We start from the raw sequence: 25826 nt of genomic DNA on the forward strand, positions 1-25826 counted from the left end.
ACACGAGCGCACATGCACACACTCACACATACACGCACACACTAAGATTTAAATTGAAAAGAGCCCATCTAGCAATTCTACTCCTGAGTACCTATTGCCCAGAAGTAGAAAACAGAAAACATAGGCACAACCACAAACACAATTTTTCCAACGGCATTTCTATCAACTTTACCAAGAGCACTTAGTCCTCACAGCCCCACGGAGAAGCCGCTCAAACACTCGTCAACTTACAGACACCAACAAAATGCACTGTGTTCATATCACATAGATTTTATTATTTTAAAAAACGAATGAGGTTCAGGGTGAGGATTCTTAACCCCAAACCCAAAGTGCTCCAAAATCAGAACCCTTTGGTGTGGCAATTTGACATTGGATGTAGAAAGCTTCCCACCTGGCCTTACAGAAACAGGTCCATGTAAAATCCAGACATACTAGGAGCGTTGTGCAAAGTTACCTTCACTCTGTCTGCATCAGCCGTGTAGGAAACATAAATGATTTTGTGTTTAACTTGGAACAGATATTCCAAAAGTTAGGGGGGGGGGGAGAATTAAAAAGTCTGAAACACTTCTGTTTCGCTGTCTAGACAGTGCAGGTTAAGGACATCCCTCCTGCACCGAGTCTGGATGTAGCTTCACTGATAAACCCTCAAGACAGTTACATGAAAGAAGCTAATTACCAAAGATCCAACTCCATTACTATCCTCTGTCTAGACGAGGTAAGTTCACAGAGACAAAGCAGATGAGAAGCAGCTTGGAGGCAGGAGCAGACACAGAGTAGACAGCAGTGACTTGCCTGGAAATGGGAGCGGTCTAAACCAGTGTTGTGATGTTTCCCTCTGGAAGTTTACTCAAGCCAACTGAACTGTGTGCTTAAATTGGGCTCATCTTATAGCATGTAAATCGTACCTCAACAAATCTGCTGAACTGTTCAGGAGGAAGCACTCTCCCAGCATGGTTCTGCTTTTCCAAGGCTGTCCCAAACTGTCTGAGGTTATCCCCAACTGTCTTGAGGTTTCAGTTACCTATGGCTTGCCACAGTCTGAAAATATTAAATGGAAAAATCCCAGAAATAAACAACTTGTAAGTCTTAAATGGTATGTCATTCTGAGTAGCATGACAAAACCTCTCACTGCACAGCTACCATCTGGTCTAAGACGGCCCCTTTGATCAACGCAGCCACAGTCCATATGCTACCCACCTTAGATGCTACCCTTATTTTCCTTAACAAGGATCACAAAGTGCAAGAATGGGGATTTGGTGACTTTGTCCCGGTGTTATTGTTTGATGTTACTATTAGTTATTGCTGTTAGTTACTGTTCCAAATTTATTGATTAAACTTTATCACAGGTCTATAGGAAAAAACACAGTATTTGTAGGATTCAAATTTCCTGTAGTTTTGGAACTCTGTGGTTTAGAGAATGTTCTTTAAGAATAAGGGGGCTACTACAATCTAGCTTTGGGTATGACATGGACAGAAGCCCAGAAACTTATGCTTGTCATCTGTTTTACAACCATCATTCAGAAGAAGTTCGGGCACCACACACACGTTTGACTTGCTGTGGGGGTTTGAATGAGAATGTTGCCCGCAAGCTCCTGTGTTTGAAAACTTGTGAGATGGGGATAGTTAGTTTAGAAGTGAGTGCATTCGAGACAGTAAGGACACAGGGACAGGCCCCCAAAGCCTGCTCCTCCTTGGGATAAGTGGATAGAGTTCTAAAGGCCAGAGACAAGGATACTCAGCGAAGATGGAGAAGCAGAGGACTGCATAGATTCTGGGGGCTCACTGTAGCTTCGTGACGAAATCTGTTCTCATGCATGGGATCTCAAGGTTGTTTTTCTGGAACCAGGATCCTTCTCCCACCTCTTCAGCAGGACTAGGGGAGCTCGAGGCACTGTCCAAGCCACAGTTATGCCCAGAATTGCTCTACACTAGTGAGCAACTATAAGCTCAGGGATACTCAGCCTCCTGTGCTCGCCTCACTCATAGAGCAGGGTTGTACATAGAGGCTGGCTGAGAGCCACAGTTGTGGTGTCCAGACAGTAGTCAAGAGACACACAGTCAATGGCAATGAGGAGTGGGGTCTGCCAGAGGCCACCTCTGCCCTGTTCCTTCATGCCTTTGACAGTTAAATAGAAAATGAGGGTGGAAAGGCTGCTGGGAACGACAGGAGCAGATGAACCAAGAGGAGCCACCATGCCAGCTTCCATACCTCACTGAATACAAACACTGTTCCAGGGACAACTGGCTGCATCTGATAAACCCACTGACGGCCAGGAACACCCAGAGAGAAAGGAGGGCTAGGCACAGTTACCGAGCATCCTGGAGCTGTGTGTGACACAGCTCACTTACCCCCGAGACTGCAGGCTGACTTCAAGCTGTAGCCCCTGTCCTGTTCCGTGTAGAGACGGGATAGGACACACATCTCTAAGCTGGGAACAAACCTCAGGCCCCAAGTCAAAGCACAGTTTATGAATGTTCACTATTTCCACACCCTGTAAAGCTGAGCACGGTAAGCAAAACAGTCATGAAACCTGGGGCGTCTCCACAGACACCATGTTATGGAGGAAGAACCTGAGGGTCTGAACTACTTCCTCAAGGTCTATGAAGGAGCCTTGGGTGGCTCAAGCTCTGAGGACCCCTCCCTATTCTGGATGTCATTCATCTGCCCACTCAGTGGGAGGATCGTAGAGCACAAGGGAAGAGAGGTAGGGGTGTGTGTGTGTGTGTCTGTGTGTCTGTGTGTGTGTGTATATACATGCAAATCTTGATAGTGTAATATGCTTTTGTAACTGTTAAAAAACTATCTGAAGAGCCGGGCAGTGGTGGCGCACGCCTTTACTCCCAGCACTCGGGAGGCAGAGGCAGGCAGATCTCTGTGAGTTCGAGGCCAGCCTGGTCTACAAGAGCTAGTTCCAGGACAGGCTCAAAAAAAAAAAAAGCTGCAGAGAAACCCTGTCTCGAAAAAACAAACAAACAAACAAACAAACAAACAAACAAAAAACAAAAAAACCTATCTGAAGTCATGATGGAATAGACATCTAAGCCACTCTGCTGCTGACCCTGCAGTGAAGTCATTTATTCCCTGTTGCTTCCTGCCACCAGTGAGAGGGCCACGAAAGGCACGGCAGAGTTGGCATTAATTCACCAGCTCCCATCTTCCCAACGGGTAACACTTCGGACTACCCTCATACTCTACTTCTGGCCCAGTTGGACACTGAGGTACTTCTTCAAGTCGCTTCCTACAGGAGCCCCTTAGAATCCAAGAAAGACAAATCACAGACGTCAGGTGTGTTTGCTCAGTACAGATGCTGGAGCCCTTTGTGAGTTTCATCCTGCCTCCCTCTCTCCCTTTCCTATCAGGAACATGTCCTACTTAACAAAAATCTCCCAGGGCTACCGGCACAGGGTTGCTGTCAGACTCTATGTGGGAAGCATAAGCCGGTCAGACACCGTGCTGAGACGCGGTGGGAAGCTGACGATGCTTCAGGTGCAGCAGAGAAGAGTGAGCAATTGCAGGAGGACAGAAGTGGTGATCAGATGCTCTGGCCTAACTTAGAGGTGCTGCAGACAAGCTCCTTAACCTCTGACCTCTCTCTGACCTCTCTATTCCCCGAGACATGCTGGCAGTTGTCAGCATTGCAACAATTCTCTGATCAGGTGGTGGAAGGAAGGATCAAGGTTCTATAGCTCTATGGTAGTAGTAGGGTACACAGTTGGGGCTATCTAAAAGTGACCCCTCTTTTCCTACTATAGCCATCAGGATAAAAAAGGGACCAACGTGGGATTGCCCTCTGTATGCTACAGATATGTTTTATTACCATTGATTAATAAAGAACCTGTTTGGACTGATGGCTTAGTAGAGTAAAGCCTGTTGGGAGAAATGGACAGAGATATAGAGAGTAGAGAGAAAGTAGGTGGAGTCAGGAGACGCCATGTAGCTGCTGAAGGAGAAAGACTCCAGCCACCAGTCAGAAACTTACTGGTAGGCCACAGTCTTGTGGTGATTCACAGATTAATTGAAATGGGTTAATTTAATATATAAGAGTTAGCTAGAAATATGCCTAAGCTATTGGCCAAACAGTGTTGTAATTAGTATAGTTTCTGTGTTATTATTCGGATCTGGGTGGCTGGAAAATGAATGAGCAGTCTCTGCCTACATAATGGTATGCCAACGTGAGCCAACTATATCCACATAAAACACACACACACACACACACACACAGAGAGATAGATAGATAGAGAGAGAGAGAGAGAGAGAGAGAGAGAGAGAGAGAGAGAGAGAGAGAGAGAGAGTACAGTTTTTGGTAGCAGCATTTTCTCCATTGGGCTCTGTTTGCTAGAAATAAGCAGAGGCATAATTCCTTTAAGAGAAGGCTTCCTGACTCAGCAGTAGCAGCAAAACCTGTGTGGCTCCTTTAAAAAGGCTTCCTGGTCCATGCTAGTTGCACAAACTGCTCTGGCTCTTTCATCAGGTGGAGCACTTGAATGGGGTTTGTGGGCAGCATCCTGCAAGTTACTTGGTGGCAGCCATGGGCCAACTGCTTACCAGAGTTGAAATGGTGAGTGAGGGTCCCAGAACTGGTGGTAAAGGTACCACTGCCATAGTGGAAGACTGAGAGAGGTGGAGCCAGCATTCAGGGCCGCTGAGACCAAACTGATTACCATTTTAAAAGCACTCCTGGTCATAAAATGATTATGGATATACAATAAAGACAGGTTTAGACAGAAATAAATCTCTGAACAGGTCACAGCATATTTTAAAAAATGTATGTAGGTGTGTGTGTGTGTGTGTGTGTGTGTGTGTGTGAGAGAGAGAGAGAGAGAGAGAGAGAGAGAGAAGGAGAAGAAGAAGAAGAGCATAGAGAGTTATAAAAAGAAATAAATAATTTTAAAAATAAAAGTCTTTAAAGAGAGAGTATGGAAGTCATACATTAAAGGAGTAAAGAAAAATAAGAGACATAAAGATAGAAAATACACAGAGAGTATGGATTATGTTTGTTATTGTGTCTTTTTAAATTTTTTTAACTGTGAATGAGCTAAGTACAGAGAGACATTTCATTGTATGGGCTGCTATGCTAAACCAACATATATATCTTAAAGGTATCTTGATTTCAAAATTTGGGTCTAAGGATATGTTGCTTTGCAAAAGAAGTTTTGCTTTTTTTCACAGAGAATAGAAAACTTTGGGTTCCTTACCAGCTAATATGGTTTGATCAGACAATAGCCCCTGAAGCAATGGCCCAGATGGTCCAACATCCATGACAGCTTCAGGACTGCTGGCTGAGATGAACCTATCACACAGGATACCCCATGAAAGACCTGATTAACAGTGCCCCCAATCAGCAGGAAGTTGTCTAGAAAACAACACCCAAATTTCCTAAATTATTGTTTATAAATGTTTGTTTACATTTAAAGGGGGATGTACTATAGAGATGAATATTTTGTATTGGTATGGATCTTGGTTTATTGATACAAATTTAACATCAATTTTGTTATAGGTTTATTTATGCTCTTGATTAAGGTATTGTGTTTGTGCAGCTCATTTAAAAATGTATGTATAAGTAAGAAATACAGGTTAATAATAGTCATCTATAATAGTCAAGCTTGTAGCCATTTCAGTTAGGCTTTCTAGATGTACAGACATAAATTTCAGATGGATAGGTATTCTTCAAACCTTTCAAAGGCTTATAGATATGGTACTTAAATGTTTTAAGAACAGGTTTTTCACAACAATGAGACATGTCTGTTTCTGGCAGCACCAATTACTTCAAGAGGATGATGGGTATCAAAAAGGCTTCTTAAGGAGATTGTTAGCCATTTGGGCAAGAAACTGCTCTTGTGTGGATTGTTTGATGGTATGCTGTATGAACTGGACATGCAGGACACATAGAAAAGCAACTGCTGAACATTCTAAAGAAGGTGAGATGATGCCTTGGGGTTCCTGCTTCATGAAAGAACTGCCAGACATTTTGCAGGACACAGAAGAAGCATCTGATGAACTCTGCCATCACAAGGCAAAACAGATCTTCAAATTTCCTGTGTCATGGGAAAGTCTGCTGGATACTATGGGCCTGTAGGCTGAAGATGGATGCCCCAGTATTACTGAATAACTTTGGGTGACTGTCCAGGCAGCAAGATGTCTCTGTCAATTCTGAAGTTTTGGAATTTGCTTACAGTGCTCTTCCTGTTTACTTAATATATCCTTCTGATGTCTTTGAAGACTTGAAAGCAGATATAGTTTTCCTTAGATATGATAAAAGATAAAGTAGATTATAAATATTGTAACTGTAATTCTTGCTTGATACCTGTTTTTATATATAATTTTACTATGTTAATGTTAAAACCTTCCTTTTTATTTAGACAGTAAAAGGGAGATTATGTGGGATTCCCCTCTGTATGCTAGGAATTTTTGTTATCATTGGTTAATAAGGGACCTGTTTTGACCAGTGGCTTAGTGGAGTAAATCCAGGCAGGAAATCTGAACAGAGATATAGAGAGAAAGCAGGCGGAGTCAGGAGATGCCATGTAGCTGCTGAAGTAGATAAATGGCCAGAACTTTACCCAGTAAGCCACATCATTGTGGTGACGCACAGATTAATAGAAATGGGTTAATTTAAGTTGTAAGAGGTAACTAGAAATATGCCTAAGCTAACGGTCAAACAGTGTTGTAATTAATATAATTTCTGTGTTATTATTCGGGTCTGGGCAGCTGAGAAACAAAAGAGCAGTCTCTGCCTATAGGAGACCTATGCAGCAACTGGCTCCTTCCCATTATATAGGGTAAGGTGTCAGTTAAAATTGCTAGTGCCCTCTTGGCTAATTTAAGATATGAATATTTTTGCCTGAATAGTCACAAATATACAAGAATAGGCCCCAACTATACAGTTTACTAAGGTCAGTTTCTACACAAAAGTTGGGACAGCAGCTATAAGTAGCAAGCCTAAGGCAACAGCACAGCGATTCTCCAGATCCCAATATCACACCGTGGCATTAAACAGTTTCTCACAATGTTTGACCCTCAGTAAGTCTTTCAGTGTGGGGCTCAGACCATGTCAGAACACAAATTAGCCCTTCCTGAGTCAGCGCTTTGGGTCATGAGACAATCCTGGCGGAGATGGTTTAGGGCAGATGACTTAGACTTAGCTTCTTATTGTACACAAGAGCAAGCAGAGGTCCCCCATGGGCCCTTTCTGGTCCTCAAATGCCACTGGCAGTAGAATGGAGGGCTGGCTCCACTGGGAGATTTGTGGGGGCCATCAGGGAGGTTCTGCTGGGTATGAGGAATCCAGAACAGCTTCAGCAGCACAGACACCAGGAAGAGTGGATTGTTAGTGGTGTGATCTCTCAGGGGCTGAGGAGCAGTATGTGATCTACAGTCTACTATAGAAATACAGACCTACTGTATTTTAGTCACTAAAATCTCCATTTGCTATTGTTGCCACCAGTTAAATATTCAGCTGTTAGAGTAAAAAGGCAACCCTGCTGGAACAACAAAGAGTGACTTTGGTTTGAACTGGCAAATGTCTTGACCCCTTCCCTGGTATCCTCAGCTGCATCCAAGGGTCCCCAGTGCCTCACTGAGGGGGCAATGACAAGCAGAGACCTTCCTAGAACAGGTGAGTCTTCTGCACACACATGGCCTATACCAGCAGAGACCAGGTGCTTGTGGGTGAGAGTCAACCCGGCTTTGGGTTGGGCATGAGTTGGGGCAATGGGAAGATAGAGATTTGTCTTCTGCCTACCTCTTGGGGCTGACTGTGATTTAAATGAGTTAATATTAACAGGAATGAGATAATAAGTAAGTATTAGCATGATGGGGCTTGAGATCTAAGTGGGGCTGTCACTCAAGCAAAGAGGATCATGACTGACAGCTTAGTCGCCAGTACCACAAGTCCTGCTTTTATTATAAGATAATCATGCTGCTTGTTGTGCTTGAACATTTAAACACTAGGGGAGAGCACAGAGCAGGGAAGGAAAACTGTTACTATCCACTCCATTTCTCCACATTCTACTTCTGGGAGGTCTACAGGTAAATGGCATCTTGTGTACCCTCCCAGATATGTCTATGGGGAAAATAAATGCAGGTGGAGCAACCCCTAATTTGAAAACTAATTTAAAATACTAAATGCTCTTAAATCATAAACTCTCTCTTGCTCCTCATGCATATGCATGCACGTGTGTGGTGTGTGTGTGTGTGTGTGTGTGGTGTGTGTGCAGGTACTCATGAACATGTGTTTGCATGTATGTAGAATCCATAGGTTGATATCTGGTGATCATTCTCCAATTTATTTACTGAGGTAGTGTCTCTGGCTGAACCCAGAACTAATCTATTAAATGTAGCTACCCTGCTTACCCAGGGATCCCATCTCAACTTCCCAAGTGTTAAGACTACAGGTGGGCTACCATGCCCACCCAATTTTATGCGCCTTGAAGCTAAGGCCCTTGGCATTTTATGCACTAAGCTATCTCCCTGGGCCCATATGAAACTTTCTGAGCCCCAGCATTCCCCAGTAGACCTCACGTGACAAGTTGTGATTGAAAGGCCAGCACCCAAAAGAACAACATCAGATTCACACAACCTTTAGGTTGTGTACTAAGTACATCTTCATAATAAATAATTTCATATCTAGATGCTGGTCCCATTACTAACCAACATGGCTATTTCAGAAGCCAAGGAAAGGGGACATTAAGATGACAGCACCTCAGCCTGAATATGCCTCTCCCCATACCTCACCCTCCCACAGCCCAAGAGTAGCTCCTCTCTGTGCCAACACATTTCCTGCCCTGCTCCTGTTTTATAGTTGCTGCATAGTTTCACTCGTGGGACATTTCACAAGTGGTTTTGTTGTCTCTTTGCTTTGTTTTTTACCATCACAAAGGGTGCTTCCACGGGCATGCTTGGGCTATGTGTAACTAGTATGGACATACCCCAGAGAAGGCTTTCAGAAATGGGACAAAGCATATGTACAGCCCCCAAACTGGATCCTGTAAGAACCGGCTCCTGTTGCTGTCAAACAAACAAAAGAAACAAACCTTGAGTCCTGGCCAATTTGTAACCTCCCATGAGTCTTTATTGGGAAGGACCCACCCAGAATGTAAAGGATGAGGTGAGAAGACGTCTTACAACATGGGGGGCCCTAGTGGGGCCTTCGTCTGGGCACAGGTCTGTCATTTGCATCCGCGAGCAGCACAGCTGAGCAGCATAAACCACCACATTCCAAGACTGCTTCTATTGCTGTTTTCCCAACGGTTAAGGACAGTTCTGCCCCAGCCTCCTGCCTGGGCAGAAATCAGTTTCCTGTACCCAGGCCACACCCCACACCCCCAGGATGCAGGGCAGAGCTCTATCTTGTTTCCAGAGCTACAAAGCAGGCTCTTTCAGGGCAATCTACAGAATCATTCCCAATCATTCATAAAGGCCCTAGGTCCAGACAAACTTAGGAACTGTAATGGGGAGGTATTTTGTCAACTGGACACAAGCTAACTGGACACTGGAGAAGAAGAAACCTCAATTGAGAAAACAGTCCCCAAAAATTGGCCTGTAGGCAAGTCTGGAGGGGAATTTCCTTGATTAATGATTGTTGTAAGGGGCCCAGATCACTATGGGTGGGCAGGTGGCTCTGGGTTGTATGGAAAAGCAGACTGAGCAAGCCATGAGAACAGGCCAGTAAGTCACACTCCTCCATGGTCTAGTCTCTCTTCCTGCTTGAGTACCTGCCCCAAATTCCCTCAGAGATGGGCTGTGATCAGGACACACGGTCTAAGCAAACCCTTTCCTCCCCAGGTAGTTTTTAGCCATGGTCTTTATTATAGCAATAGAAGGCAGACTGAGCAGGGCCTCTCTCAGATGTCTATCCGGAAAGGTCCAGCTTGCATTTGAGGTCTCTGGGTCAGTCTCAGAACACAGCGCACGTCCTCCACATTGAGGCCACAGCCTCTGCTACTCCTCTGGCCTCAGAATTTTCCTCTGACGTATAAAGTTGTCACCCCACTTCTTTCAGATCCATGCTCAAATGCCATCCACTCAGAGGGGCTCCACTGTGACCCAGACACTCTCAATTCCTTTAGCCTGATACTGTTTTCCTTGATTTACTAGGACACTTTCTCCTCTGGCTTGGTTCATGATGTATCCCAGGCCATTCACCTAGACCTGGTGTAGAGCAAGCTTTCTCTGAAGACATGCATAGCAGCTCCCCTGATCCTGAGACCAGATGCTTCAAGATCCCCAGTAGCTGCCTGAAACCTTTATATGCACCATGCTTTTGCTATACACCTACATGCACAATAAAGTCAATTTATAAAGCAGGCACAGGGAGACACTGCAAAGGTCTTGGCCACCTGAGTGTATATTTTGTCCTTTGGGAGGCTGAAGCAGGAGGACTGTGAATTCCAAGTCAACCTGGAATTCAACAACTTCCAACAAATAAGAAATTTGATGCCAGCCTAGGCTAAAGAGAGAAACTGTCCCCTAACACACACACACACACACACACACACACAGGGTGAAGGGGTTTGATTTACTCTTTATGTAAAATAAAGCATTTTCTGGCTTCTCTTTGGTATATCTTAAAACTCCAACATCCTCTCCTTGCACACTTGGGCCTATTTTAATAAAATAAATGGTCACCTAAACAGAAACATTTCACCACCATAGCATCTGACCAAGATGCCATGATGATTGGCTGGCATGCACCTGTGCAATCTCTCTCTCTCTCTCTCTCTCTCTCTCTCTCTCTCTCTCTCTCTCTCTCTCCCTCTCTTCCTCTCTCCCTCCCTCCCTCCCTCCCTCTCTCCCTCCCTCCCCCTCTCTCTCCCTCCCTCCCTCCTCTCTCTTCATCTCTCTCCATATTTTTTTGTGGTCCCCTCCCTCCAACCTCCCCCTCCACCCCAGGATAAATGACATCTCAGTCAGAAGAAGCAGTATAAGATTTCACCTTACTATCTTGATAGGGGGTGGCATTTTGGGGTTAGCAAGAAATCTGGTGCCAGGGAAACTCCCAGGAATCCACAAGAATGACCATAGACTCTGAGCAATAGTGGAGAGGGTGCCTAAACTGGCCATCTCCTGTAAACAGATTGGTGACTACCCTAATTGTCATCAGAGAGCCTTTATCTGGTAACTGATGGAAGCAGATGCAGGAATCCACACTCAAACACTGGGCTGAGCTCTGGGGGTCAGTTAAAGTGAGGGAGGAGGTATTGTATGATCAAGGGGGGTCAAGACCATGAAGATGAACCCACAGAGACAGCTGACCTAAGCTCGTGGTAGCTCACACTCTAGGCTGACAGCCAGGGAGCCTGCATGGGACTGACCTAAGCCTTCTGCATATATGTGTCAGTTTTTCTGTTTGGTGGGCTCTCAGCAGTGGGGTCAGGACCTGTCCCTGGCACTTGGGCTGACTTCTGGGACCTGTTCCCCATGGTGGGTTGCCTTGCTCAGCCTTGATGCAGGGGCGGAGCTTGGTCCTGCCTCAACCTGGTACGCCATGCTTTGTTCACGCCCATGGGAGGCCTGCTCCTTTCTGAATGGAGACAGAGAAGTGGATGGGGGGCGGGGAGTGGAAGGCAGGAACAGGAGGAGGAAGGGGAAATTATGTGTTTTACATACTATGTGGTCAGTATGTAAAACATGTTTTAAAAATTAATAAAAAGATATTCTCACTCAAAAAAATTCATCTTACTACTCAGAACGGTATGAAATTGAAAACACATGAACATGAATTGTTTTATTTCTGGAACTTCCCATGTAATATTTTTGATCAGCTGACCACGGGCAGGTGGGAACTACTATAAATGAACTGATGCTTCATAACCCTCAGCCTTTCTTTCTTCACACGTACTATGGCATTGCAGCAAGTCCACAAAGCCTCTACACATAGTTAGTAACTATGCTCCAGCCTGTTACTAGCACTACAGACAACCATGTGGACTTCTCATCATCCTTCAAAGCCCAGCTTAGCTCAGGGCCAGCACCTTCGGGAAGCCTGCCCCACAGCTGGAGAGGCGGGCTCCCTGTTCTCAGCTCTGTGCCAGGATCCCACAGCTCCATTGTCAGGTACTTCAGAAACTTCACCCCCCCACACACACACTTCCTGGCTTCCTCCTCTAGGCTGGGTGCTTCTCATGTCTCTGGGTACAGGTGTGGTGAGCACACCCAGGAGAAGTTTGGAAAACATTTAAGTTGTGTATTGAGCGTGTGCCACTTGCTTGGGCTCTGTAAACATTGCCTCATTCGACGCGAACATGACACATTCAGCTGTGTTCAGAGGGGCACACAGGCTTCCAGAGGCCACACAAGTCGTGCAGGGGCACGGCCTTCATGGGAAGAGAGAGCAATGACACCAGGTGGGCACAGCACCTACCCACCGAGATCTATACTGCAGCCACAGGCAGAGCGCTGGGTGGGGGTAGAACAGGGTCAGATGGTACCACAGAGTTCAGTTCTGACCTAGGGAAATGGACAATCTCCACGATGACTTGGATCTTAAATGCCCCCTGTAACGGCTTAACACCCAGTAATGGCACCCAGGGGAGGTCACGGGACTCTTAGGAGGGTGACTAAGAGGACAAGGAGGTTAGAACACAGGGGGTGTGCCTGTGAGGCTGATACTGTAACCTAGTCCCCTTCCAGTCTCTGACCACTTCCCAGTTGCCATGAGGTGAGCCGCCTCTCCCATCATTTGCTCTCTGCCACCATGGACCCAAACAGGACCAAGTGAACAAAGACTGAAACTTGGGAAGCCATGAGCAGAAATAGATCATTCCCCTCCTTGAAGCTCTTTATCTGGGGGTGTTTTGACATACACACCAAGGAACGCTGACTAGCTCAAGTACCCATTTCACAGGCAAAAGAGCCACTCGCAAATATGCCATCAGTGCAGCAGACCTGTCCACAGAGCTCAGTGTAGGGGAGGTGTCACTGCCTCCTATATTACCAGGAGGAGTTACCTACTTCCAACTTGCAGCTGGAATGGGAGGGGCTAGGTAACATGCACACATTCGTCCACTCGCTATGGCGTCCATTGATTTTGACAATGTTTTCTAAGCACCTCAGATGTGCAGGCAAACGACAGTGAAAAAAGGACACAGGCTTCATTAGCGTGGAGCTTTATTTACCTACACTGAAGGCAGAGGAGAACGAGCCAGTTCACAGATGCAGAAGGTCAGAAAAGAGCTATGCAGAGAGAAAGCTGAGGGAATTGGCATCTCATTCCACTGTGCAACTCAGGAGGAAGCTGACATCTGAATTAAGACTCAGAGCCAGACACAGACCAAGGGAGGGCAAAAGCCAGGCGAGTGAGTGACCCTGGAACAAGCCAGGGCACATATGGCTGGGCTGGAACAAAAGCCAGCAAGAGGCGGAGCAGAGAAGAGGAAGATAATGGAGGGAGGCCAGTGAGTTGCAGGAGAAGAGGAAGAAGAAAGGAGGAGGAAAGAAAATAGAGGGAGGGGAGGGAAGCCAGTAGGGGGAAGGAGGAGGAAGAGAAAGAGGAGGAGGAAGAAAAGGAGGAGAATATGGGGGGGGGGCAATAAGGCAGCAAGCGAGAAGCCCATTCTCACAGTAAGAACAGGATTTGTTCCTCTTAGCCTTGATTTCTGCCCAAAGATGAAGAATTAAGATATCTGTGGGGCTTTGCAAAATACAAAGGAAACACACCTGCAGTAAAAGATAATCCAGAAAGACAAGGCTGGGTCCTAATAAAGAAACAGCTGAAAACCCTCAGAGCCCAACTCCAGCTCAGCACAAAGCATGCACTAGGACACGCTCTCACATGGGCTCCTGCGCAGTGACTGTAATTATACCCAAGGTGAATCTGAGGTTGCTCCTAAAACCCAGGGACTGGGAAGAGTGAGGGGACTGCGAAAGAGAAGTGAACATGCGATCCATCTAACGTTGTCAAGCTCAATCCCACCAGAGGACGCGGGCTCAAGATTTAGAAATGCAGACATATTTAGATAAGCATACGGACTTGATGCATAATGGTTACTAAGGGAAACCACCATGGCCCGATTTTGAAATGTGACATTAGAAAGACAAGCTGTCCCGCCCTACAAGCCCCTGCCAGAGTCAGAACCAGGACAGATGCAGGGTCTGGCTTGTCTTGTTGGCTGAATCATTTCAAGTACATTCTGAAAAGGAAAAGTAAATTTTAAAATGGATTTGATGTGGTTGGGCTGGGTGCCCTCAGCAGTCAGATTTGATGGTCATCTGTGGGTTTGTTTCACTTGTGTATTAGAGATGGGCACCTGTCATCCTGCCTCCCTTACAGTGTCTCTCTTACATGCAACAAGAGGCAGGCATTTGTGGAATGAATGAATCAGCAGGCAGCCCAAGCCGATGCTTTGACCAAGCATGGTGGCCCTGATGTGAAGAACAGGGACACAATGGGGATCTGGGCACAAGTGGGGAAACTGTGAACAGGGCACAAAAAGAAAAAGTCCAGGAAGCATGGTGGAGGGACAGTTCTGGGGAAACTGAACCAATAAGCAAGGACTTCCAGGTGGAGAACTAAAAGGTTCTTCCCAGAGCCTCAGGATCAACTACCAACTCAAAGCAAGAAATAACCACAGCCCAGCATTGGTTAGGCGGAATGTTCATGATGTCCAGGTTATGTTGTGGAAGAGGTGAGTCTAAATGATTCTAGTCAATACAGGATGATTGGGAAGCTGGGTTGATCAAAGGTATACAGATGGTCCCTGCAAAAGGTATACAGAGAGCCATCAGCTCTCCTCAAATGTCTTGGCTTTTCTCAAATCCTCACAGGATGATGTGAGCCCTCACCCAGTCTCTGTGCACTCTGAGCTCTCTTCTGAGAGAATGAATTGTTGGAGGACCAGACACCTGAGGAAGTAGTCAGTGTACAGCAGTCAAGACTGCGTAAATAATACAGACCCACTACAGAGATGCTGTCTCGCACGGCCCTTCACCTGGAGTGACCAGGCAGTTGGAAAAGGCTGGTGTTCGATGCACAGTAAAGACTTAGTGCGGTGGTGCTGGAAGTGATGGGTGTTGGTGATGGGAGGCTCAGTGCAGGGCGGGCTCCTTCCCCTTATCATGTAGGGTTTTCTTGAGTTTACCAACTGTCTGCCTTTCTCCTCCATCTGCTCATATTCTCAATACTCACTGACAGCCTTTCCCAAGCCTGCCAATGACCATACTGACTGAGAAACAGAGACAGTGGGCAAATACATTACACACACAGTGACTTGGGCTGACAAGGTGTCTCCGTGGGCACCTGCCACCAAGCCTGAAGACAGGAGTGCAATCTTTAAGACCCATATGGTAGAAAGAGAGAACCAGTTCCCCAAAGTTGTCCCCTGACCTCTCCACATGCATCGTGTCATGCATGTATCCTCTCAAAACGAAGAATAATACAATAAAAACACAAACAAGCAACAAAACCCCTAAGGATTACACAAATGTTGCAAAGGGGATGAATGGTGTGTGGAGAAAACACTCAGGGCCTCACATAGATGTTGTGTCTTGTTTCAGGTTGGGTTCCCTAAAAAATACTTTTTTTCACAGACCTACAATGTTTGTGTCCAACATAAGCAATTGGACACTTTTTCAGGGAACCCCAGCCCAGTATGATTGGAGAAAACCCTGCTGTCCCTCCCAGAACCGAAGCCTCCTCCCTAGCACGTACCTTTCAGAGGCTCCTTTTTGAGACTGACTAGGAAGATGCCATTGCTTCTGATGCTGACTGCTCCAAAGGCCACAATCGAAAGAACAGCTAGCTGAAGCATGTTCATAAATGGACCGAAAACTCAATACAGGAGAGGTAATTGTCTTCAAATTAAGCTAACAGAAAAACAGACTTTCAGCCTAATGATGGAGGATTCCCATTGGCTAATAAAGAAACTGCCTGGCCCATTTGATTGGCCAACATTTAGGTGGGCGGAGTAGACATAACAGGAAAAAGGAAGTGAGGTAGATGGCTCAGAAAATTGCCCTGCCTCTACAGCCAGATGCAAGGAAGCTCCAGCCCAAGATGGATGTACTCTAGAAACTTCCTGGTAAGGCACCACTTTGTGGTGCTACACAGATTATTAGATATGTGTTAATCAAGATGTGAGTAAGAGGCAGAAAATAATGGGCCAGGCAGTATTTAAAAGAATACAATTTGTGTGTTGTTATTTCGGGTGTAAAGCTAACCATGCGTGAGCTGGGCAGGATGAAAAGCAGGCCGGCCCGCAGCCCCTCACTACAGCCTAATCCCCACTAGGTTGTTTTCACTTATTTTTTTATTGCTTAAGCTAAACAAGTTGATTCTAAAATTCATTTGAAACAGTAACACAACAGCAACACCAGGACAACATCTATAGAGAGACAAGAAGATCAACTAGATGGGCAAAGAGCATCAAAACAGACCAGTGCTTTTAGGAAAACCATGTCTAGTTGAGAAGACACTGCAAATTGGCTGAGAAGGGGAAAGGAATAGGTAACTGCTGAAGAAATGCAGTATCCACATAAAACAAAAGCTGCATTTCCGCCTGCACCATACATAGTGTTCATAAATGTGAGAAAACTGAAACTTTAAAACTCTTGGGAGAAAATTCAGAAACTGTTTGTACAACTTTGGGGGAGGAAAATCATCCTAAATAAGAGGCCAACTGTACCAGGCACAAAGGAGAAACTGGCACATACAATACCATTAAAATGGAAAATTCTGTACACCATAAGAAAACCCACACACTGAGTAAAGATCCTACAACAAAGAAAATCATGCATTTAAAAGTATTAAGAATGTTTATCCAAAAGAAAACACAAACCAGAGAAAGACAGGAGTTTGAAGTTTATGGGCAATGCATCAAAATTATGAAAAGATGCTCACCTCACCAGTAATTAGAAAAATGCAAGTTTAAGTTAGTGAAATACCATTTCACACTCATTACGCAGAAAAAATAAAACTTGACTGGAGAAGCAGAGGCAGGAGGATTGCTACAAGTTCAAGTTCAGTGTGGTCTACATAGCAAGTGTCAGGCCACCAGAGTTACACAGCAAGGCCCTGTATTGAGAAAACAAGATGAAGCAAACAAAAACCACTTGCTCAGACGAAGTGCTGTATAGAAAGCAGAGCACTCACTTGGGGCTGGAGAGATGACTCAGTGGTTAAGAGCACCTATTGCTCTTGTAGAGGACCTGGGTTTGATTCCTAGGACCCACATGGCAGCTCACAGGGATCTGTAACTCCAGTTCCAGAGGATCTGACACCCTCTTCTGGCCTCTGCAGGCACTGCATGCATGTGATACACTGACATACAAGCAGGCAAAGTAACCACAAACAAAATAAAATAATCTTTAAAAAATAAAAAGCATCACTGGGGGAAAAGTGGAACAGCAGAAATTCTTACAAGCTAATATTTAGAATACACATAAGAGCAATCTCCATATTATCTGATAAAACAGATGCCACATGTGGCCCACAGCCTACCAGTTACACTCTAATGCATGATTTTGATGTGTTCCCTTACAGTATGGGTTGGAGAGTCAAACTCCAATGCAACAGCAGTTAAAGATGGCTTATGGGAATGGGTTTGAAATGTTACCAGGGGCCCAACAGAGATTCCTAAGGAAAAGCTGAATTTGGATCTCTTGCTCCTCTCTTTTTTTTTTTAAAAAAAAATATTTTTATTTCATGTGCATGTGTCTGTATGGGGGTGTCGGATCCCCTGGAACTGGAGTTACAGACAGTTGTGAGCTGCCATGTGGGTGCTGGGTATTGAAACCTGGCCCTACTGGAAGAACAGCCAGGTGCTCTTAACCACTGAGCCATCTCCCCAGCAACCCCTAACCCTGCTCATCCCTTGCTCTTCTGCTTTCCACAAAAGGATGGTGCAGGAGCCAACTCTTGTCAAGCACCAGTCTCTCCATCCTGAACTTCCAAACTCTACAAGTATAGGAAAGATAATAAACCTCTGTTCTTTAGGAGCCACCCAGTTCCAGGTATTTTGTAGAGGTAACATAAAACAGACTAAGATGCGCATGCAGACTAGGAACCATCAAGGAAACGCAGCTAGTTCAACTCCTGTGGCGATGGACAACAGTCTAACCCCATAAAGAAGATTTGTAACTACAAGGTAACCATTCACACATTGCAACACTATTAAGGAGGTGTGTATAAGGAAGCCAGGATTGTTGAATCGATATAGACTCATCTTAGAACCACCGCTGAGAAAGGAAACAAAGTAGAAACAAAACATAAGGCTTGGACTAACTAGTCCTGGAAATGTTTACAATAAGTAATCCAGCACATTTGTAAGCAGAACAAATTCAAAGATGGACAGGAGAATTATGAATCTAATTTCAGCCAGACTTCTAGAGGAAAGGAAACAAATGGTATCTGGAAAACAAATTAAAATCACTCATCTTATCATAAAATCATAAAATTATAAAATCAACCCACCATTCGTGCCCATATGTTACTATTACTAATTAGCCCTAAGGTAGGGGAGACTTCATCCATAAACTCAGGTCTTGGCAAACTGAGAAACTTCAGGGAGCATTTGGTTTAGCCTTTAACATGTACAGAAAAACTAACTATCTATACCTGGGTGGGGGACAATCCTGCAGCAGAAGTTGAGGCAACTGTATACTTCCCGCAGGTTGTGTACCACACACTTCTACAGTGCATGCTTCACAAGGCACCTCAGGATGATGCTCCCCAGGCGTGCATACAGCTTCTACGACTGCATTCCTCTGCCTTGTGAGGATCCCATCACTTTAGAACTCTGGTAAAATTGTACTCTGGGATGAGGGGTGCTCACCACCTTCCGGGTCCTTTCAACCTCACATCCTTCTTAAATACATTTGAAAGCGGCCTCTCCTTTAAAGTGGATCAACTTTTTCACACACTACTTCAGTACCGAGAGCAAGCTAGCCCCCACCCCAACCCCCAGAGACTTCAGTTTTCTAAGGCTAAATATACTCCTGGCTTTGCTTACAGCAAGCAAGAACTAGCTTCTCCACTGTTCAGAATGAATTTTTAAACTGTTCTTTTACCAAGCACTTCCCACCCTAATAAGCACTAGGCATGCTGACATGTTTTCAAGGAACCAGAATGAGTTCCTCTCAGCTGCTCCTATGGGATGCCCTGAAGGACCCCCACATATGCCTGCTTCTATAGCAGTCAGATGGCCATGGGAGCCAAGAAGCACGGGCTGGAGGGAGTTGGGCTAGGTTTTTCCAGAAGGGGTGGAGGGTGGGAGGGGATGGGGGACAGGGATGAGGACAGGGTCAACTGATTCTTCACTTACTCCCAGAATTCCATGACCGGGGAGGTGGCATTCTGCAGGGACACATGACTGTAGTTGCTGACATTCAGCTTCTGGAACTCCACACATTTCTCTGAGTGAGAACAAGACAAGACACATGCGGAAATTAAGCTTTACAGGGCTGAACCTGGAGAGGACAAGGAGCTGATGGTGCAAGCAGGTGGCGTTGGCAAAAGGGTCAGAGCACAGGAGAATGCAAGCTTTGACAAGCTTCCCTGGTGGCCTGGCCTGGTTCTAACAGAAGTGGGAGGAGCAGGGCCAGACTCTAGCCCTTCCCAGAACTTTCCCACATGTTGCCCCTGGCCTCACACCCACACCATCTCCTAGTCTTTGTTTTCTCTGCTTAGCCCTGTCCATGACCTTGGCCTCTCTTGCCCAGTGGCCCTCTCTAGAAGAAACAGAACAGGTCACTCATGCCCAGTAGCTCTCATGGAGGTGGCATTCTCATTCATGTAGCAAGAGGGGACTACTGTAGCAGTCTGGTGAACTGAGGGCTGCAGGAACCGGCAAGAACACACACCAAGGAAGCCCTTGGTTCCTTCATCCTCTCACTCAGGTGAGTCAAAAAGTTAGTCATTCTCAAAACTTTGGTCATCAAGGAACTCTACAGCAGAACCATCTTCACATCCAGGTACAGAGCAATCCTGAGCTGTCTCCTCCTCCAGGAAGCCTTCCCTGATCTCCCTCTCCCGAATTCTAAGTAAATAAGACACTCCAAGGAATCACCTTCTCTATTTCTTGGCTATGAAGAAAAAGAATCCAAGGTATACCTTCTCCCTCTCTAAAGCTCACAGCCCACTAAAGACAGAACCAAGAATAACTCCAGGCAGGGCTCCATTGCTGGCTGTCATTGACTTGGAATCTGTTGGCCACCACGGATCCTGTATCTGCAGACACAGCTGCCTGGGCCAGTAGGCTTCAGGTTCCCTGGGGGCAGAGCCTCCTGCACCAGCTCCTTTAGGACCCAGGCATTCTTGCATCTCAGGGGCAGTGAGGAGAGAGCTCTGCAACATCTGGTGTGCCTTCTTCTCACCGATGAACCCCAGTTACACCTGCCATAGGAGCAGGGGCATCTTAGGCACAACAGGGGTTCACATCACAGGCTTTGAAGAAAGGGGATGACAAGCCACGGAGGTCTTTGCTCCACTGGGAACAAGTGATCTGACTGTTTGCTTTCTCCTCGCTCCTCTTGGCTAGCCCGAGCTTGTGCAGAAAGCAGGTGGGTCTGGGTGCTCCAGGGAGTCTGTAGTGGAGTCTAGAACCTGACATTGTTAGCAAATATACTCCTGTCTGTTTCTGCAATGACAGTGTCCTTGGCTTGTATCAGACTCTAAAATGGTGCTTCCTAAATACTTTTCCTAAGAGTAATAATAAATTGGGTGTGGTAGTTCATTCTTGAAGGCTCAGCTGATGGATCTTTATGAGTGTGAGGCCAGCTTGAGCTACAGAGCAAGTCCTTGTCTCAAAACTAAAAAACTAAACCCAAGCAAAATAAAACAAACCAGGCAGGCAGGCAGGCAGGCAGGCAGGCAGGCAGGCAGGCAGGCAGACAGGCAGACAGGCAGATAGGCAGACAGACAAACACAGACACACACACCACACACTTCTTCAGACATTCAATACTTGTCTTGGAAAGCAAAAAGTGATACAATCCATTGGTGATGCCTGCTCTGAGCACAGCAATTTCCAAAAAGGGTTAGATGAATATTCTCTTCAAGGTTGTCAAAGAAGTTCTAATAGGATAACAGATGAAAAGCAAACGGTGTATCAAAGTCAAGGGTGACCTATGAGACTCCCCACTGTGTGGGGCTGGGTGGGGGGGTGGCTGCCTTCAGATGTTTAGCTGCTTTGAACAAGTAAAGCAAACCAAGTAACTTGGGTGTGGTGGTGGCAACTATGTCACCCGTAACAAGAGCTGTTCCCCAGTCAGCGGCTGTGCCTGCTGCTGTCAAGTAGGGAGGCTTCCAGAGAAGAAATTCTTTAAGAGAAGTTGGGTGGCTAAGGAGTTGGCTCAGCAGTTAGGAGCACTGACTCCTCTTCCAGAGGACTCAAATTCGATTCCTAGCATCCACGTGGTGGCTCATAAGCATCTGTAACTCCAGCCCCAATGGATCTGACACCCCCCCTTCTGGCCTTCATGGGCACTGCATGAATATGTTCACACATATACAAGCAGACACTCTCTCACACACAAAAAAATAAGATTAAGTGAATCTTTAAAAAGAAGGAGACTAAAAATAAGATTTCTATACAATGTCTTCTGACTTTCAAATTCCAGCAACCAAATGCATTTTTTTAGTTTATATTTGTTACCATAAATGCAGTCATCTTAACAGCCTTTAATTTAGTCTAACTCCTTCATCCTATGGAAGAAGATGAATGGCTCAGAGAAGTAGGCTAGAGAGGAACTCCTGATCCCCAAGTTGCAGCCTAGAGCTTTGCCCTACCCTAACTCTGTCTATAGGGCTCCGCCTTACCTGTAACTGCTGAATATACCCTGGGTACGAGGCCACTGTTCCAGAGGCCACTCCCAGGAAACTGAACTTGTGACAGGGCCCAGAGAGTCAGGATGGATCACCAAACCCAACCCCCTCCACAGGACCAAGAGAGACACAGCCTGGAGACAATACCTGTGTTCCACTCGTGCCCACAGGTGGCCCAGGGGAGCTCGGTGGTGAAGCAATTGCTTAGGTAGAAGATGGCCCACGCCAGGATGATGATGTAATAGACATTGAGGTGCGCCTCGATCACCTGTGTTGCGTAGCCAATGCCTGTGAGGACCAAGGGAAAAGAGCAGCTGGGGTCTTTGTCCTTTGAATCAGTCTTCACGACTCCGGGAAACTTGTCATCGATGAGGCAAAGTTGTCTTTGCTCACGAAATCAACACTTACCTTCAAATAAAGGGCAGACTTTCCTCCAGCAGGTAATGCCTCCTTCACTTGTGAACTGCCCCAGAGCCGTTTCCAGGAAGAAGACGGGAATTCCACAGCAGATGAAGAACACCACATAGGGAATCAGGAATGCCCCTGTGTGGGTGCAGAAGGGTAACATGGAAGCTGGCCTGCCGTTTCTCCATCCGCACCAGGGCTCTGCAGTGGGCATCAACTACAGAGCAGCACCACAGTGCTCTTCCAGCTGCAATTCCAATCTGGCTGGGAGGGCTGGACCCAGAAAACATGGAGGGGGGCTTTGTGCCCTCTGCCACCTTTTTACCTTATTCAACTCTCCTTTGTATCTCTGAACCTCAACTTCTCCAGCCATCAAATGGGCTTTAATAATTAATATCTGCCCCTGATCACTTCTCAGGAGGACTAAAATGGGAATGTTAAAAATTGCTTTGTTTGATCAATTCTTTTTGTGTGCGATTTATTTTCTGTGAGTGTGTGCATACATACATGTTTGTGCACACGTATGTAGAAGCCAGGGGCCATTGTCAAGCATCCTCCTCTATAATCTTGACCCCATTTTTGAAACAGGGACTCTCGCTGCACCTGGGGCTCACTGGACTGGCTGGCCAGCGAGCCCCAGGAATCCTCCTGCCTCCTCCTTCGCAGTGCTTGCATGACAGATGTGTGCTCCATGCCTGGCTGTTTATACAGTGCTGGGGATTCCAACTCAGTCTTCATGCCTGAAGAAAAAGCCCTTTGCCAGCCGAGCCATGTCTCCAGCCCCACCCTGCTCTTTCCATCTGCTCCATCCTCCAGCACAGATTAAGCGTGTTTCTAGCAAGTGTGTTCTTCCCTAAACTCTAATCTCAAGGATGGGTGAAGGAGACCACCCTTATTATTTTATTATATAGTCCCAAAGAGATTTTTCTCATAACGAAAAAAAAAAAAAAACCTTCTCAGGGAATTGTATAATAAGAAGCACCAGGCTTCAAGGGGTTAAACATCCCTGCACATATGACTCAAGAAAGGAGCTGAGTCCTAAGGAATTTGTAGCAAGGATCCTTCTGCTAAGCTGGTTTAGGGTTAGCCTAGGTAAGGACCACCCTAAACACAATGTCCATGGGCTGGGCCTTCCTGAAAAATAAAGAAAATAAGCGAAGGGAGCATGAGCTCTTAGGACAGATGGGGACACCCCCCAAATCCCTCATTTTCTTTCTCCCATCTAATAACAAAGCATGAAAACAGAGTGTTCTTCATCTGATGTCATGAATGGAGGCTTTACCTGAAATTGCTTTTGCTAAATGAAGCCTCTTTAACCGCTGGATTAGCAACTGAATCAACAACCTTGATTAATCCCCATAGTGTGGACCTATCAACTCATCTTTGAAAGGGGCTTAGCCTTTTCTGGGCAAGGGACTAATTTAATTTAAGATTTTTACCCTGTGAACGAGATACTTTCAAGTACGGTGAGGATCTGTAAATCCAGCCTGTGGATACGTTATTTCAAAAAGAAAGCACAGCCCAGCTAGATTGAAGGCAGCAACTTGTGTAACAGGGTAAATGGTATCTGGGGCCTGAGTCCAAATCTATTTGATTAAAAAGCTGAAGTGGTTTTCTTAAGACCTCGTCATTCACCTGGGAGCCTCCAAGAACCCAACAGATGACTCTGGGTGAAAGCCAGCTGGCCTGTGCGCTCACAAAGCTAGTACTGTAATTCCTAAAATAACCAACAACCAAACTGGGGTGTCTGCACGGATGGAGGTTCTTGGCAAATCAAAGAGAGGGGGAAAAAACCAACAATGAGTCATTTTTCAACTTTACTCACTACAACCTTACAAACAGTTTGTAGCAGGATTTGTGATTAATCCAATTTATCTCCATTTTTGAATTTGCAGAACACTTCTTTTTTAACATTTCCCAGATGAATAAAAATGCTAATATAGTTTCTGCCTCATGCCAACCTAAAGGGATCCCATAGCTTTCTAAGCAGACACAGCAGCTTCTAAAGGATCCGTCTGCACAGCGAGTCTGGGCCTGCTGCCTCCCCTTGCCAAGCCACGGGCACTATTGGCCACTTCATTACCAGTGCAGGGCAGGCCTGGAGCAGCCTGTGCCTTCGGGGTGAATGTCCCCAAAGAAAGGGCTTGGCCCAGGAAGTATGGTCCACAGGCTCCTCAGCTGTTTGCACAGGAAGGCCCTGCTCTGTCTGCATCAGACACCTTCTCCACCACCTTTTTAGGTCTGGAAGATTTTTATTGAAGATTGGGGTATCAAGATAGGTGAGGAAATGCCAAGACAGGCCTTTTCTGAGAGGAACTATGCCACCACAGAAGGTTTTATTGGGATCTCTTGCTACTCTGCCATCCTATGGCAATATGAGGGGTGTGGGAGCATGAGGGGGTCCAAGCCTGGTCTTAGCTACGCGTGCTGGGGACCACAGCTTCCACTCTCCCCAGTGGCACTCTGAGATGCTTCCACTGCACTGGAAGGGCTTCTGGTCTCCCTCCAATATCTAAGCCTCTTCCACATACAAAATCAGCGTGGTTACAGTTGTTGTGGGTGAGTCTGAGCCCAGTAAAAGAAACTGCTTGGTGCCAGTTTCTCCTCCAGGGAGGCCTAAAATACTTTCCCTAGAAATGGCCTGAAGGGAAATTTAAAAGCCCACAGAGAAGAGCACACGGCAAAGCCTTTCCAAAAGTTGTTCCTTGAGTTAGCTCAAGCCTGCACGAAAACGAGGCCTTTGGGGTCAGAATCCCACTGTCGGCAGTAGTAAAACAGACCGCTTCTTGGACCCTTAGCCTCATCATCTTTGAGATCAGTAAAATCACTGATTTCCAAGGCAACCATGAGGCCAAAAGAAAAAAAAAAGTACGAAGTCACAGCCAAAGCTGGGCCCCTACTCCTGGCACTTCAGTGAGAACAGCTGAGCCTCCGAGGCTAAATTAAAGGGCTTCTGCCTAAAATGCCAGCCAGTTGCCTAGGCCAGGTCTATCCCTCATGCAGGTGACAGACGCTGCACTGGGCCTGGTGGCAGGTGGCAGGTGGTGGCACGCTCAGGTGCGAAGCGGATCCGTGCACGCAGGCACAGAGAAACAGGTGGGCCACCGCGCAACCCCTCAGTTCACGGGGATTGGGAGGGGGGATTGGGACCGTGCACGAGGGGTGTCCCCCCAGGTGTCGCCCCGCATCCCCACCGTACTCACCTCCGCCGTTCTTGTAGCACAGGTAGGGGAAGCGCCACACGTTGCCTAGCCCGATGATCTCGCCAGCTACGCTCAGCACGAACTCCACCTTGTTGTTCCAGTGGCCGCGCTCGTGGACCGCCTTGTCGCGCGCCTCGCGCGTCCCCGCCGCGCCCCCGCCGCCGCCGCCGCCCAGCGCCTCGGACCCCCGCGCCTCCTCGGCCGCTTTCCCGTTGCCCAGGGGCAGCGCCTGCTCCGCAGTCATGGCCGCCCTGCCGCCTCGTGCGCCGGCCCCGGCTCTGCGCCGCCGCCCCGGGCGCCCGGGCTTTTGAGAGGCTCGAGCGGCGGGCGGGGGAGCCGGGGGTGGAGCCGAGGGAGCCGCCCGGCCGGGCCGCACGGGACCGGGACGCGGTACCCAGGCCACCTTCTGGCCCGCCTGAATCTCAGCGCGGGAGCGATGCTGCTAGTCTGGTGACTTAAC

The 25826-nt window shown here is 46.7% G+C and overlaps 1 protein-coding gene across 1 annotated transcript in view; it reads right to left on the minus strand.

The window, feature by feature from the left end:
- The window catches only part of Slc6a11 (solute carrier family 6 member 11), a 122950-nt gene extending 97340 nt beyond the window's left edge, over positions 1-25610 (minus strand). The window contains exons 1-4 of the mRNA XM_038319605.1: positions 25367-25610; positions 22167-22301; positions 21906-22046; positions 19258-19348 (exon numbers count right to left, since the gene is read on the minus strand). Of these exons, the coding sequence (XP_038175533.1) occupies positions 19258-19348; positions 21906-22046; positions 22167-22301; positions 25367-25610 (611 nt within the window). The remainder of the gene's footprint in view (positions 1-19257; positions 19349-21905; positions 22047-22166; positions 22302-25366) is intronic.
- Between the last annotated feature and the right edge of the window lie 216 nt (positions 25611-25826).

This window comes from Arvicola amphibius, chromosome 2, assembly GCF_903992535.2.
Source record: "Arvicola amphibius chromosome 2, mArvAmp1.2, whole genome shotgun sequence".
In the NCBI taxonomy this organism is placed as follows: domain Eukaryota; kingdom Metazoa; phylum Chordata; class Mammalia; order Rodentia; family Cricetidae; genus Arvicola; species Arvicola amphibius.